This window comes from Elgaria multicarinata, chromosome 2 (genome assembly GCF_023053635.1).
Source record: "Elgaria multicarinata webbii isolate HBS135686 ecotype San Diego chromosome 2, rElgMul1.1.pri, whole genome shotgun sequence".
Taxonomy (NCBI): domain Eukaryota; kingdom Metazoa; phylum Chordata; class Lepidosauria; order Squamata; family Anguidae; genus Elgaria; species Elgaria multicarinata.
Genome location: NC_086172.1, coordinates 47721463 through 47738770, shown reverse-complemented (window position 1 = coordinate 47738770; position 17308 = coordinate 47721463). Strand labels below are relative to the sequence as shown.

Here is a 17308-nt window from a genome sequence, read left to right as displayed (position 1 = left end):
GACAGTATAATCCTGTGCATAAGGACTTGGAAATAAGCCCTACTAAATTCAATGGGGCTTACTTCTGAGTAGACATGTAGTGCTTGTCATCCAGAGCAATGTGGATTTACTTGATCTGCATTGAGTTGAAACTGCATTAGGTATGCCCAATTCTAGAAAAAAGTATGTTACATAACACCATGCAACATTTTATTAAAAGCACCTGAATAATGGATTATATGCGGATGTGTGTGTATTTTAATAATGTACTTTAGTTGAAAGGCTATTAGAAATCTAGCTTTCCATCTCTGACTTAAAGCTGGTGTTGTCCAGTTTTAAGCTCCACCAAAGGGGACTCTAAATTGTGGGACATGCTTTCTGTATTACAAATTTCTTGGTTCCCTAAGCAGAGGCTTTTAGATAACCTATACTACAGAGATCTGCTTCAGTAAGCAGAACAGTGAAATTGCCATTTTAATCCCGCCCTCCCCACACAATTCTATGGCATAAAAGTTATCAAGGAAAGCCACAGGGCAGGTGGGAAATAATTTCTTTCTTGCTGATCTTTTCAAGTGAAAGAGGAAACCCCTGTCATTTGAAGCACAAGAGGAATAGCAGGAAACTTCAGTCAACCGTGGCTTCCCTTTGTGCGCAAACTGGAACTATGGGTTAATGTTAGCTTCTGAATCCTGGCTTGCTTGGAAGCCATTAATCCTACTACCTGGATGTAGGCCAATATATGCTTGTGTCAGGATTCTGCCAGGACAAGATTGCTCTTTACAAGAGGTTGAATTCAAGCTTAGTCAAGCATAGAGGGACCTATCAAAATTGATGGGACAAGTTATCTGGACTAACTCAAGTTCTGTTGATTTCAGTGGGTATGCTCTAAGCAGGACTAAGTCTGGATCCACCCCAAGATGACACAGTAATCTAAAATCTACTATTGAATGCAAGAGGGATGGAGCTTTCACTCCTTACTTATAGCCTTCTCACAGTCTAATAGCCATAGCTAAAGCTATTGGCTTAGGGGCAAAGCTGAGCAAATAATTACGAGTGATTTATTTAAACAAATCTATCCTCTTATTGCACCATTAGAATATCTGCAAGCAGATTATTGTTCCCATTTCTAATAAAATCTAAAAACTATCTGTTCATATGGTTTTGTCTCCTAATTGGATGAGCGTGCGGCCACTTGTGATACGGATATCTGTGAATGCAAGTTTAAAATTGGATTTCTAAGAGCTCTTTCCCTTCAGCTATGAACTGCATTTTGTAGATATATCCATTCAAAGGCACCCATTCATACAATAAGAGGAAGTAAAAGTAAAAAAAGGTTGCTAATAATAATAATAATAATAATAATAATAATAATAATAATAATGGACAGTGCAAATGAGTGAAGATTCCTTTCTCCATTGTCACTAAGGCCCACTTCAGAAATTAAACCTGTGCCTAGAGTAGTGTGGCCACATCAAAAAAGAGGACACAGATGTGCGTAAAATGTCCATGTGTTAATGAATATGCATACATGCAAATTTAGAAAGAATTTATATGATTTAAATAGAAATTCATTACATTTCCCCATAGTGGGGATGACTGTGAGCAAGTGACCTGGTTACCTGCTCAGTCTGCTGTCCAGGTGCTCACTGTGGATGGGCAACTTGAAGGCCCAGCTTTTCTTTCTAATGGGTTTTTATTTTTAAACTAGACTTTTACTAGGCAGCACTTTAAGAAAAGGGCTCCTTCAAACAGAGCGCTGTTCTCTGTAAATTAGGACACATGATTTGAGGGAAGCCTACAGGAGTGTAATACTTCTGTTCAGTGAATGAGTCACTGTTTTACATCTGTCTCTGGTTGGAAGACATCAGGATTCTAGTAAAAACCAAACGAACAACAAAGCTGGAGTCTGCATGGAGATGGAAGGTTGTACATCAGCTTCATCATGGGTATTTTTAATATGCTGAAGACATTGATTGGGCTCCAGGTGAGCACAAGCACAGATTTGTTCAGGCATGGGGGCTTTTGGGCTTCCTGCTTCAAGTGGCAGGGTTCCCCCAGGACTGCTGGCCCTTCAGAGGATCACCATCCCATAATGTCTGAGGGGCTGCCTGGATTGGAAGGAATGTTCGCCCCCTTTCCCCATGTGCTAGCAGAAGCACTTTCCACTTGCACACAAGAGTGTGTGGATCTCATCTCATGGTTTTCTGCATGTGAGATGCCAAATACCTCAAACTCATTTAAACGGCACGCTTCCAGGTATACTTTCAGTAACGTGTCACTGAAGGAGAAGCTTGAGGCAACACATTCCCCAATGGCTATGTTCACAGATTGCTTTATGCCAGGAATTCAGCTCATGCAGTAACAATATGGGAACATAGGAAGCTGCTTTTTACAGGGTCAGGCCATTGGTCCATCTAGCCTACTGTTGTCTACTCTGATGGGCAGCTGCTCTCCAGGGTTTCAGGCAGGAGTTTTTCCAACCCAAGATGGGAACCAGATCTGAAACCTTCTGCATGCAAAGCTTGGTCACTGAGCTGCAACCCCACCCTGTGCATCCATCAGCATGTGCACAAGCTGTTTGCCGATGGCAGGGATGCATAAGAATTTCAGTTTTGCTTGCAAAACATGCGAGCATGCCCAGTTTGAACCCCTGAACGCAGTTGCGAGCACAAAACGTGCCCTCCAAAAATGCTCACAAGTTGCCAGACATGTGCTCATGTTCAATTTGCGCAACGTTACAAGTTTGATTTTAGTCTATGGAAAAAAGTTGTGCCAGTTAGGAAATTTGCACAAATTTGGGGGGAAATCTGTACAAATTTCAAATTCATGCAGAATGAGCAGCAATCACAAACTCAAACAGGAATTGGGCACGAGACAAGCAGATAGACAACTTTCAGAGAACCCTAGCAATCTCGAACATTGATAGTTCACCCATCACCAGCTGATGAATGCAGCCTCTTCACTCCTCCTTTGCATGAGCAAATAAACAAACTAGGCAGGGACAGTTTGTTTATTTGTCTCGAACCTAAGATATTGAACCCAAACAAACCAGGATATAAGCCAGCTTTAAACCAAAGTTTACTAATCTTTGCTTGATTAGTAAACTTGATTAGTAAACTTTGATCCCAGGTTAGCCATGCCAAACTATCCCTGCCTCAGGAATGCATTACCTATTTCACTCCAAGGGCCAAATTCTATTTTGGAGTAGCTTTTGGGGGGCCCATTCCAGTAGTGGGCAGGGCTGAAGGCAAAAGTAGTGTAGCCAAAATACCAGAGATACCAGCACAATGTTGCATCTTAAAACTCTTAAGAGTGGGATTTCAACATTTTAGAATGGGGAAAAAACTGCACATAAACTGGAGAAACACCAAATGTTCAGTGGTAGGAGAAAGCAAAGTGGCTGTCTGGGGAACCCAAGAGGACCAAATTGGGACACAACGGGCTTGTTCAGACACCATGCTACACCATGGTTAGGCTGCTAACCCTTTTGTAGCAAATGGTTAGTGAGCATGTTTAAACTGTGGTTATGTAGCCACCATGGTTAGGAATGGTTCACACAACACGCTAAGCCATAACGTTTAGCTCAAAATGCTTAACCACCATGGCCTAGCTTGCCATTGGACAAGGTCAAGGAAGGCTGAATTTGCTGTCCAGGTCCAAGGTCCACCCCTGGTTTACCTGGCGATGGGAGGAGTGAAATGAGAGTGAAAGGGCTGGATGCATTAGCAAGAAGCTCATTCACACTGTAGCTCAGTAGGCCAACGTTCTGGGTTAAAGCCACGTGTGAACAAAGGCATGTGTGAATCCATGATTAATACAAGTAAAACATTTGCAGTCATTAGCAGTTCAGCATTATATTTTTAAGGCTGTGAGCTCAGTTTTTCAACTGAAAATACCAGAGACTGAACCTGGTACCCCCTGCATGTAAAGCGCATGCTCTACCAATGAGCTGTGGGACCTCCATTTAAAACATTTTCTTTCCAGAGAATGAGTTCAGAATCAAAATGTTCCAACCAGCAAGCAATCATTCGATTCCTTCTTGCCTGCTCCATAAACCCCATAATAAAGCAAATGCACACTTACGGTTTGCAACTTTGGCTGACAGTATCTGGTTGAATTTCTCTGGAGACTCGACATTCTCCTCATCCGTTATGTAGTCAAAGCTAATAATAAACATCATGGCCACTCCATCTTGGTTTTTCACGGGGATTATGTGGGTGTTGCAAATGAAGGTGGACCCTAGAAAGGAAAGGGGAAAGCATAAGAAAAGGGTTGCCAGTGAAATCTTTCCCCGCTGGCCAGCGATTTCCATGCTAGTTGTTCCATGAGGATGGCAGCTGTTCAAGAAACAACTGGAAATGCAATTGGTATTGTCTGGATTTAAAGGCATGCAGGTGGTTTCCGACAATCCATCACCTATGTACCAAGTTCAAGAAGCTCTCTCATTTCCAGGGCAATCCTATATATGTCTACTCAGATGTACATCACAGTAAATTTCAACAGGACTTATCCCTAGGTAAGTGAGTATAGGATTTTAGCTTGTATTTCTTTGCTGCATTTTTGGTTCACTAGAAATGACAGACTTTGTATTTCTGGGTGCAAAGATTACTGCAGACGCTGACTGCAGCCAGGAAATCGGAAGATGTTTACTTCTTGGGAGGAGAGCAATGACAAATCTTGATAAAATAGTTAAGAGCAGAGACACCACACTGACAACAAAGGTCCGCATAGTTAAAGCAATGGTATTCCCTGTAGTAACCTATGGCTGCAAGAGCTGGACCATAAGGAAGGCTGAGCGAAGGAAGATAGATGCTTCTGAACTGTGGTGTTGGAGGAAAATTCTGAGAGTGCCGTGGTCTGCAAGAAGATCAAACCAGTCCATACTCCAGGAAATAAAGCCAGACTGCTCACTTGAGGGAAAGGTATTAAAGGCAAAACTGAAGTACTTTGGCCACTTAATGAGAAGACAGGTTACCCTGGAGAAGAGGCTGATGCTAGGGAAAGTGGAAGGCAAAAGGAAGAGGGGCCGACCAAGGGCAAGATGGATGGATGATATTCTGGAGGTGACAGCCTTGACCTTGGGGGAGCTAGGGGTGGCAACGGCTGACAGAAAGCTCTGGCGTGGGCTGTTCCATGATGTCACGAAGAGTCGGAAACGACTTAACGAATAAACAACAAAAGAAATGCTTCAGACAGGCTTCCCAGGCTATGGAATTCCCTGCCGTGGGAGGCTAGGTGGGCTCCCTCTCTGTTGTCCTTCTGCTGGCAGCCAAAGACATCTTCTTTTAGGCAGGCCTTAGGCTGGTCTGCTGCAGTTTTAACTGGCCAGCTGTGGCCCATTTCTTTAATTGTTGTAGTTAATTATGTTTTAATTGATTTGTTTTTATGTTCTGTTTTAACTCAAGAGACCCTGTTCAGGCAACACGCTAAGCCGTAGTGTTTAAGCATTTTGAGCAATACATTATGGCTTAGCTTGCTGTGAGAACCATGACTTAGCATGTCATGTGAACCATTCTTAACCACGGTGTCTACATAGCCAAGGTTTAAACCTGTTCACTAACCATTTGCTGCAAAAGGGTTAACGGCCTAACCATGACTCAGCGTGTCATCTGAACTGGCCCAGATTCTGTTATAATCTGTTCTTTATTATTATTTAGAGGCCTTGCATGTCATTTTGGGTGGAAAGGTAGAATATAAAATAAATTAATAAATAAGCCAGCACCATCGTATTGGGAACACAAGAAGGTATCATGTATCAGCCACCACCTTGAAATTTAACCTCTCATCAGTGATGCTTAGTATGAGAAAAGCTCCACTATTCTCTTAAATGCCAGCCAATAAATGTTTGGCTAGGCTAAAGGTGAGAATAGTTGCTTAACGAATAAAACTGACTGTATTGTAATTCCTTTTGCAGTTGCGTCTGTACAGTCTTCTGCAACTCTCCCAATTCTCATGGAAGACCAGGCTATGAAAGCCTACGGGTCACCATGGATGTATATTACCTCTGGTAACAGAGGTAGCAGGCCTCTGAACATCATTCACTGAGGAACAACAGTGGGAGGGTGCCACATTGTCCTCCTATGTCCTGTTTGTGGGCTTCCCACAGGCATCTGGTTGACCCCTGTGGGAAACATGACGTTGAACTAGACGGCCCGTGGTCTGATGCAGCCGGGATCTTCTTTGCTCTTACGAATCAGAAAGCTTTCAGTTCTGAAAAAGGAAATTTCCCAGCTACGAAGCTTGTGGCATCCTGTAGCAGCACCCATATGTGTGATGATCAGTAGCAGGGGCCCTCCTCTGTGTCCACTCAGTGTGAAAGATGTCAGCCACAAGGGTTAGAGCAGTAATGGCACTGTCTCTGGGAAACTCCCCCCCCCCCCACAACCTAGAGATAATAAACATCATAATACACCAAATGTGCATTTGTTTGTTTGTTTGTTTGTTTGTTTAAAAAGACCCACAAAAGCTGTCCTTTTTAGACGGTGTTTCAGTGGCCTCTTTATCAATTAATTCATGAATTACATTTATATCCTGCCTTTTTTCTGTTGGAAGGAACCCAACGTATGACCTCCTCCTTTCCATTTTATCCTCGCAGTAACCCTGTGAGGTAGTTTAGGGTCAGGGTCAGTGACTAGTTAAGTCATCCAGTGTGCTTCATGGCCAAATGGGGACTAAACCCAGCGTCTCCCAAGTCCCAGTACAACACTCTAAGCCCTACGCCACACCGGCTGTCTAGGTAGAATGACCATATGGAAAGGAGGACAGGGCTCCTGTATTTTTAACAGCTGCATAGAAAAGGGAATTTCAGCAGGTGTCATTTGTACACATGCAGCACCTGGTGAAATTCCCTTTTCAATACAACTGTTAAAAATACCGGAGCCCTGTCCTCCTTTTCATATGATCACTCTACTTTAGGTTGTATCCAATGATAGCCCTACTTAAAGTAGACACACTGAAATGAATGGGACTTAAGCTAGACTGGATTTATTAATTTAATACTTTTCTTACCTGCTTTTATTATAAAGTAATCCCAAAGCAGGTTACAAACAAGAAAACACAGTAAATGGCTACTAGTCGTGATGGCTATGTGCTACCTCCAGTATCAGAGGAAGTCAGCCTATATACACCAGTTGCTGGGGAACATGGGTAGGAGGATGCTATTGCACTGTGTCCTGCTTGTGGGTCCCTGATTGACAGCTGGTTGGCCACTATGTCAACAGAAAGCTGGACTAGATGGACCCTTGGTCTGATCCAGCAGGGCTCCTCTTATGTTCTTATGTTCTAAAATACTAAATTGACACCAACACCAACAATTTTGTTGCCTACCTCCTCTCCCCCCAACCCCTCGACCCCAGGAATATTAATTGGATTCAAGGACAGACATCCCTTTGGTATTATTACAAAATGAAATTTACAAAGTGAAAAGTTATTTTGAAACTCCACCCAGGATTCTTATATTTTTTTTGCCAGAGTACAGTCCTATCCCATTAAGATAACTTCTGCTCCAGCCTGGCAAGGCATGCTGTCTGTAATACCATACAAGTAAAAATACAACAGCAATCAACAACTAATCATCCAGATAGAAAGAGGTTGAGCGGGAAAACTGGGGCATTACTGAAATGGTTGGATACATGGCTTTCTTTTGCTATTTGGTTCCGTTTATTAATTAATTACATAGCTAGGTCACTAGCTATGGCAGTAATATAACAATGGAAGCCGAGAACATCTAGAATGCAGAATCATAAATCATCATATACAGATCCACAAATGCAAAATCATTGACCAATAAAGATCAACCTTGACAAAGCCTTCTTTACATTTTAGTGCTGTGCACTGGTCTTTTGGGGGGCGTGGTTCCTTTTCATATGCTATTTTGCTGGTTTAAAAGAAAGAGAACAAAGAATGGATGCTTTCCTACACAGAATTCAGCTGAAAAGCTTCATGGATAAGGTGGCTATGTATATGCTGCAAAAAATAAATAAAAAGGGGACACAGAGAATGTGTGCATGCTGATTTATATGCATAGATGTAAATTTAGAAAAGATTGCTGTAATTTCAAAACAGTGCCAGCTCCAAGTTTTGGGGGGCCCTTGGGCAAGATACCCCCGATGCTCCCCCCTCCCTCAGTGAGTCTGCCTCCTCACCACCATTGTCAGCAGCTACCATTGCTTCTCAACCTCTTTCTCCTCATTGCTACCTCATTGTTTGACAGGCAAGGAGCAAATTGGCAGCGGTATCCATTGTTCCTGCTTCTCACCACCGCCCTTGTCTGGGCCAGAGTGAGAGGCAGGTGAACGAGCACATTATAATGATGAAGAGGTGGAGCAACTCCAGGGGGACCTTGTCAGTGGGCTTTTGCCTTTGGCCCTGAGCATTCCTAGCCTTGACGCCAGCCTTATCCTTCTCACCAAACTGTGATCAGGTGACCTGCGTGCCTGCTGTGTCTGTTGTTCAGGTGCTAACTGTGGATGGGCAATGTCAAGGCCCCAGCTCTCTCTTCTTATTATGGCTCTGAATGTTTAAACTGGACTTGGACTGGACAGTCCTTCAAATAGAGGACTGTGGCCATGGAACATGAAGGGAATCAGGCTCCTACAGATCCTCAGCCACCCCTACCCCACACCACCCTGTTTCCCTCTCCCCGAGTGGCTGAACACCATCAGTGGAACATCTACACCTGTAGAACTTTCTGAAGACATAGCAAGGTGGGGTAGGACGGGATAGGATGGGGTTGGGTGGTGTGGGTCTCTGACAGGATGAGTGCTGCTCCATTGGCAGACCTTCCTCTCCACCGATGGAGTAGCACTTATGCCACATCCAGTGGCCTATCAGTCAGCTCAAAACATTTACTAAGAACCTGCTGAAATGTAATGGTCCAGGTACTAAGACTTGCTAAACACAGAAAGACAAATTACACTGCAAGCTTTTAATTTGTAGTGATGCAATTACAATTCTGCCACAGTATTCAATATCCGCTCCTAAATGTCATAAAGGAATAGTAATTCCAGTTCATTCCATATTTATTTTAACAAGAGTTTCTCTTAACCACCAGATTACCCAGAGAGATAATAATAATAATAATAATAATAATAATAATAATAATAATAATAATATGATGATGATGATGATGATGATGATGATACTGATTAGGATATTAAGTATTTCTTATAATAGCAGGCTTGCTTCACTGGGCACATCAAACTTGCAGGAGAGTCTATTAGAGAGAGATTCTTGGAAACAAATTAACAAAATCACAGTTGTACAGTTTCCAGGGGCCTAATGGAATGGCACCAACGGTCTTCCCTTTCTTATAATAAGTAGGATGGAAAATGAAGAGACAAAATGCCATAGGTCAGGGGTGGGGAACCTGTGATCCCACACAGTGAAGTCAATGGGAATTGCTCCTGCTTGGAACCTTTTACATGTAGCTCACATTTTGAACTAGATGTATAAATTTGAAAAGACTGGACTTTGTTCCTTCCCCTCCAAAATGTCCCTTGGACAAACTGTATTTTTTAACAAAGCCATTAGACTGCTTCTTTAGCAGGAGGCATCCATTCTGATAGTAATGTGATCGCAGTAATAAGCACCAAGAGACGGTTTGGCTACCAGTTGCACACAGATACATCTACGAGAGAATTATCTGGCTACAATCACCGAAGGTTGAAACTAATGCAGATGAACAGTAATATATCCATTTGACTATAGACATTAATGGAGTTCCTTAAAAAGTGGCTCTCATCTTGATGTCAGTGGAAAGAAATCTGAACTTATTTCCACTGGAGTGCTATTCTAGATATACTCTTCTTCACTCTCCAGCCTTCCCAAAACTAAGATGGCCATGAGACTGCCAGAGGATTGTCCTCTATTTTGAAGGTGTCCTCTATTTGAAAGGCTGTCCACTTTAAAGATAGAGAACCATCAGAAGGATGAGCTGGGCCTTGAAATTGCCCATCAATAGCACCTAGGCCGCAAACAGAGCAAAGCACACAGGCCACCTGGTCACAGTCTTCTGCATGATGATGAGTTGTACTCTATTTCTATTTCCATTGTAATCATGTTGCATCTCTCCATATAAATTAGCATATGCAAATTTTATGCAAAACACTGCCCTCTCTTTTTGGTGCTGCATGACTTCTTTTTGCCGATTCACAACTGACCACCCTACCAATGAGGGCCCTTGACCATGCTGGTTGGAGAGGATGGGAATTGTAGTCCAATACATCTGGAATGAACCAGATTGGGAAAGGATGCTGTACTCTAAAACAGATCACAATCTATCCCTCCCTCAATAATACAGTTTTTGTGATCGTGTGGGATTTACGATGACAGGAGCTGTACATAAAACCGACCGGCCTTGCCTTTCAAACATTGTAGCAGTAGCTTCAATCCATTTAATAAAACAGTTTAGCTGTGACACTTGCCACTGTTTCCATGGGAACAAACAGGATGACTTTAGTAAACAGAAAATAAGCAATTTAAGACTCCACTGTTTCGGCTAAAAATAGAAAGGCTGCAGGCCGCATGCTGAAATCGAGACTGGTTAATCAGAGAATCGGAGGTGAGGCTAGACTGAGCCATTCCGTTTTCAGATAATTTACCAAAATACATATAGACTTGAAAAGGCTTCCAAATGATATTTCCTGATTTCCTGGGGAAGGCATCGCTACCACACAGCAGGAATCCCTTCAGCCTGTAATTTGCATGGTGGTGTGCCGGTCCCTTGCCCGCTCATGCAGATGAGAGGTGTGGGATGTGAAGGGATGCTTACTTTAACCACAGTATTGATCTCTTGGCATGGTCTTTGGTACCTAGAGATTCTGCTCACTCATTCTAAGCTTGGCACTTTATTTGCCAGCAAAAGGGGTGGCCAGGCTGGACCCCAGAGATTCCCTCTTTATGCAATCTGGAGATACGGCAACTGCAGCTTCTCCCGATTACTACTTGCCCTTGGTCCCATCATCTGTGTCCTCCCAGACCTGCTATGTGACACGCCTTGAGTCCTGCTTATCACAGCAGGTGCGGGAAGCCACTTATTCACTGCCACCAACAAGGGCACAAATTTGCATAAAATTTACCTTTAGAAATCATTACAATTGTTTGAATAGAAATACAACACAGCCCACCCTAGTGGGCAAGAATGTGACAGGTGAACTGTGCACCTGCTCAGTCTGAGGTCCTGGTGCTAACGGCTGATGGGCAACTTCAAAGACCCTGCTTTCTTTGGGGCTTTCTTCCTTCTTGGGGCTCTTTATTTTTAAACCAGACATGGATTGGACAGCCCTTCAAATAGTGGACTGTCTTCTAACAGACCAGGACTGTCCTCTAAAAAGAAGGACTTCTTCTTCTTCTTCTTCTTCTTCTTCTTCTTCTTCTTCTTCTTCTTCTTCTTCTTCTTCTTCTTCTTATTATCTATTTATATAGCACCATCAGTGTAAGCAGGCAGCAGTAAGGCAATACCAAAATGTTCAAATTTGAAAATTTCAGATGTCACATTGTGCAGATTCAGACAGCGAATGGCTTAAAGTTTAATCAATGACCTGAAATCTGATCTATAGTCTCAAATATTTTCTTTTGAAATTTCTTCAGGGATTGGGGACTGTGTGACCCTCTAAAAGTTGTTGGACTGTACTGCAAGAGCCAATAGTGAAGGATGATGGGAATTGCAGCTCAACAACATTTGGAAGAAAACACATTCCCCATCCCTGACTCAAGCCAACCACAACTCTGCTAGACAGAAAAGAAGTCTATATTTTCACCTTGATATTTCCTACACTTCAGTCTGAATGCCATAGTATTTTTTATCTAATTCAACAAATGTGTCTAGATATGACTGAAGAACAAATGGAACAACTCTTTACACCACAAGTAAAATGCGTGTAACTTGAGAGATGAATTTGGATTCCAGAATAGTTCAGATCTTCAGCTGCTATCTGTTAGCACCGGCATAATGTTATTTATGGCGAAACACTGCTTTACGCTGCCAAAATGCCAGACCTATAACCACGCCATGTTTTAGGCTGCAATCCCATTCATGTGTACCTGAGAGTAAGTCCCACTGAATTCAGTGGGGCTAACTCCTGAGTAGACATACACAGGCCAGCACTATGAACAAAGATGGGATGCTTGCAAAAAGTGCTGTTAGATTCAATGGCTAAAAGACCAACAGTGTGAATTGTCAATTATTCTGAGATAAAAAATACGCTCTGAAGTCTTAAGTATTCATCAGCATAAGCAGTAGTACAAACACGGTTTGTTATTAATAAACAGTACCAGAAAGAAACAACACAGTGTACTGAGTGCCGTGGCAGGAAGAAAGAGGGAACGCAGTCCTCCCTGCCAAATGGACTTATAATATTTGCTCAGAGTTTGGTTCTTTATTGCTGTCGAAGGCAGGGTGCCAGCTTAACACCACAGAAGCACATTACATGGAACTTAGCCCTGGTGCGCAACAGAGACAAATGCTCTGAAAGCAGAATGGGCATGCATTGCCTAATAAACATGTCAAATCGGTAAAAGGATGTGATTTAACACTGGCATTATGGGATTTTACACTGCCAGAGCTGGAGTAGGAAAACCCACCCACATCAACAGGTTCCCTAGTGCAAACAACACCCATTCCCTGCTGTGTTGTTCCCCAAACCGGTACCCTTCAGATGTGCTGGATTGCAATTCCCATCATTCCCAGCCAGCATGGCTTTGGGAAGGCACCACATTAGCGAAAGCTGTGCTCTAGCCAGAACCAGCTTGGTTCAGCAGATCAGGCCTGGGCAGCTCCTTGGAAGTTTAAATAAACCATAAATACTAAACATGCCAACTGATTCTTACAAGACCACTGAGCCCACTGTAATTTCCTCTTAGAGCCAAGCATCTATCTGTCATTTTCTGCTGATAAGCCCACAGGAAACAAACAAACAAACAAACAAACAAACAGGTGATTATTGTTATTAATAGTCAAATGCATAAACATTTCAACCCACCCATTTCTACTCCTGCAAGCTATGAAAATGATTCAGATTGTTCTGCCTAATTTTCCAGCTCTCCCTGGTATTGTAGAGAGTCCCCAGTTTGATATCATCAGCCGATTTCATTAACAGCCTCCGATCTTTACCATCAAGGTTGTTGATTAATATTGATTAAAATGGCTCCCAAGATTAGATCTTGCGAAAACCTCACTAACAGCTTCTCACTAACAGCGCTCTCTCTCTCTCTCTCTCTCTGCGAGAATTGCTGTGCTTTCTTTCCTTGAGAGCTTCCTCCCTCCCTATTAAATTTTCTTCATTAATATACCTCTTCTCTCCAACTTTGTAATTTCCCAGATGGTACCATATCAAATCTATAGTAGAAATTCCAAATTCTTCAGGTTATCTGCTCAGAAAAAAGAGATCGAATTGGACCAACAATTTTGTCAAACTATCTCTGAGGTTTTACATCAGAGGGTGGGCAAAAGTTAGAATTCAGCTGCAGAGAACCAGTGTGGTGTAGTGGCTGGCATGTTGGACTGGGAGCTGGAAGATCCAGATTCTAGTCCCCACTTGGCCATGGAAGCTCACTGGTGACTTTGGGCCAGTCACAGACTCTCAGCCCAACCTACCTCACAGGGTTGTTGTTGTAAAGATAAAGTGGAGAGGAGGAAGAGGATTATGTATGCTGCCTTGGGTTCCTTATGGAGGAAAAAAGGTGAGATATAAATCCAATAAATAAATCTATCTATATAAATAAAAATGTAAATGTTCATTTGTTCCTAATCTAAAATCTCCGAAAGTTCTTCACTGATTGCTTTGAAATTTTGACACAACGTTGCATTCGAATACGCGCGTGTTTTTATGTAACTATATTATAGATGGGGACAAAAGTGTGTCTTAGAATCGAAGAAATAGGGTATATAAAAGCCCAGAGGCCTCCTCCAAGCCACTTATGCAAATAGGAGAGAAGTCATTGTGACATCACCAACCAGTAGGCCAATCCACTGCCTCTGCCTTCTCTCCTATTTCCATGTTCTCTCCTATTTGGCGCCATCTAGTGATGTTTCTCGGAACTGCGGACTTCTATGGAAGTTCCAAGTTCTGAAGAAAGGTAACTGCCAGGGGATTCCGGCCTAGCAGAGGGGCCAAAACCCACTAACCTCCTCACCACACCTGTGACAGGTAAAAACATTCTTTTTAATCTAAAATCTCTGAAAGTTCTTCACCGATTGCTTTGAAATTTTGACACAACGTTGCATTCGAATACGCGCGTGTTTTTATATACCTATATTATATAGATGTCACACCTGTGACAGGTAAAAACATGCTTTTTTGAAAAACAGCGCCATCTGTTGGACATAAAAGGAACACATGCTGGTCAGGCTGGAAGATACATAAGCAGCAATGAAGCTGTATGGCAAATTCTTTCATTTCCCATACATGAACGAAGTCCCGCTGTTGTTCACTTAGCAGTACATCTAGAAAATGGACAACACATTTATTTCACAGCTGCAAATGTGCAACAAATAGTCCTGAATCCACTGGCTACAACGTTAACTGCTTTCTTCACGTTATGTCAAAATGACGCGTGCTTCGTTCGATGTAGAATTGCGTCGTGAACAAAATTACAACACAGGTGATCTTTTGTCGTATGTGCAATCAAATATTCCTAAGCTAACGCTTGAGCAAAATGGCATTTACGATCAAATAATGCAAACTGTCAATAACGGGGTTGGAGAAATCTTCTTAGATGCGCCAGGAGGAACTGGTAAAACGTTCCTAATTACATTGATTCTGGCAGCAATTCAATCCCAAAATGACATAGCCTTAGCTCTTGCGTCGTCCGGAACAGCTGCGACATTGCTACCAGGTGGAAGAACTGCTCATTCTGCTTTGAAATTGCCATTGAACATGCAATTCATTGAAACTCCCACGTGCAACATTTCCAAAGCATCCGGCATGGGAAAAGTATTGCAAAAATGCAAACTTATTGTTTGGGATGAATGCACAATGGCGCACAAAAAATCGCTCAAGGCTCTTGATCGATCATTGCAAGATTTGCATGGAAACATCAGACCATTTCGGAACGCATTAATATTGCTTGCAGATTTCAGGCAAACATTACTTGTAATTCCTCGATCGACACCAGCGGACGAAATAAATGCTTCCCTGAAATACTCTACTTTGTGGCGACACATAAAGACATTAAAATTAACTACAAACATGCGTGTCCAGCTGCAAAACGATCGATCAGCTGAGATATTCTCATGTCAATTGCTGGAAATTGGGAACAGAAAGCTGCCGGTTGATCTGACCTCAGGACGAATTTCATTGCCTCATAACTTCTGCAATTTAGTGACGTCAAAAGAAGAATTGGTTGAAAAAGTATTTCCCAATATTCAAACCAATTATAAGAATCACGATTGGCTGAGTGAATGAGCTATTCTTGCGGCCAAGAACAAAGACGTCTACGAACTTAACATTATTATTCAGTCTAACATTCAAAGCGAGGCAGTCACATACAAGTCCGTCGACACTGTTGTGGAAGCAGATGAAGCGGTTAATTATCCAACAGAATCTTTGAATTCACTCGATCTGCCAGGGATGCCACCGCACGTACTGCAATTGAAAATCGGTGTGCCAATTATCATGTTGCGAAATATCAACCAGCCAAAGCTTTGCAACAGCACACGGCTTGCAGTAAAAAAAATTACTAAGCAACGTCGTAGAAGCAAAAATCTTGACAGGACCTTTCAAAGGTGAAGATGTCCTCATTCCTCGCATTCCTATGATTCCAACGGATATGCCATTTCAATTTAAGAGATTGCAATTCCCAAGTTGATTGGCGTTTGCAATCACCATCAACAAAGCTCAGGGCCAATCTTTAGAATTGTGCGGTTTAGATCTAGACACGGATTGGTTCTCACATGGACAATTATATGTTGCGTGTTCTAGAGTCGGCAAACCAGACAATCTGTATATCTGCACAGATAACGGAACAACAAAAAATTTTGTATACCCACAAACATTGTCAAATTAAACAGAAATGTGCACTTTCTCTTTTCTTTCTTTTCCATTTAACCAGACTGAGCCACAGCAACACGTGGCCGGGTACAGCTAGTAAATAAATAAATAAATAAATAATAAAAACGCTAATGTGAATCCACCCATAGCCATATTCGTGGATTTTTCCTAACATATCCAACTGGTTATCATTATAGCTGAATTCCACGTGAAATCTTACATACATGCGTATGGTGGGGGAGGGAGAAGTCCACTGATTTCTCAATGGAATGACAACAAAAACAATAAAAAGACAAACTTGACCATTTGTCAAGGCATTCAAGGCTAATGAGTAGGAATATGTACATCAATGCTCAATCACCTCCATTCAGGAACGCCAACATGAAAGTCATTAGTGCAAAGATTGATGAGTTCTCTCTGTAGCAGCTGTTTGTCCTTTCTGATTCCAATATACTGTTTACACCTCTAGGGGAATTATCCCTGCATCAGTTAAGCCACAGTACCTGGAGTTAAATAAAGAGATTAATATGGCTTGAAACAAACACACCAGCTTAACAAATCGGTGGATTAGTTTGCTTGTTTCCAAAAATAGCTGACTCTTTCAGCTTCGTGCATGAAGCAGATGCTCAGAATTCACCTCTCAGGTCAGCCAGAACTAAACAGATGTCTTTTCCCAAAGTATTTATTATACTGGGATATCCTTCTGGATGAACTTTCTGGAAAGGAGCTTGGAGCAGGGAGCCATTTGGTGGTTCCAGCCCTTTCTACATTTCAGAAGGTGTTGCTGAGAGTCTCATGTTTAATCCTTTGGCCTATGGCTGCATGTGATGCTGGCTCGAAACAGGCACATATGCGCACCCACACAAACACATATACATGCATGCCCCCATAGCAATCTGTAGGAGCCTCTCTGGGGTCAGGACACCCTTGGGAGCCCACATGTTGTGCTCCCCTGGTCTGTGAGATCCCACAGGGTTTGATCTTGTCCCCTGTGATTTGAAAAACATCATTCTACATAAAACTGCTCGGAGCGATCATCTGGAGGTATGGAGCGGGTTTTCATCAGAATGCTGATGACACCACAGTGTACATATTTTTCACAGATTGTCCTTGGGAACAACATAGAACAGCCTTCCTCAATGTGGTTATTTCCATAGGTTTTGGATTACAGCTCCCATAAATCTTTGGCCATGTTGGCTGGGGAGGTAGTAGCCCAAAGGCATTATCCAATTGTGTCATTCCTCAAACTCAGGCTCTTGCTAGACCTACCGGGTGTTCCGTGCTTGAGGAGGGGCGAAAGCAGGTTTTCCTGTATAGGTGTGACGCCTCATGGTCCACAC

At 42.4% G+C, this 17308-nt stretch overlaps 1 protein-coding gene across 1 annotated transcript in view; it reads right to left on the bottom strand.

Moving 5' to 3' along the window:
- Nucleotides 1–17308, bottom strand: part of KCNH7 (potassium voltage-gated channel subfamily H member 7) — a 325994-nt gene that overhangs the window by 129007 nt on the left and 179679 nt on the right. The window contains exon 3 of the mRNA XM_063116468.1: nucleotides 4063–4218. Within this exon, the coding sequence (XP_062972538.1) occupies nucleotides 4063–4218 (156 nt within the window). The remainder of the gene's footprint in view (nucleotides 1–4062; nucleotides 4219–17308) is intronic.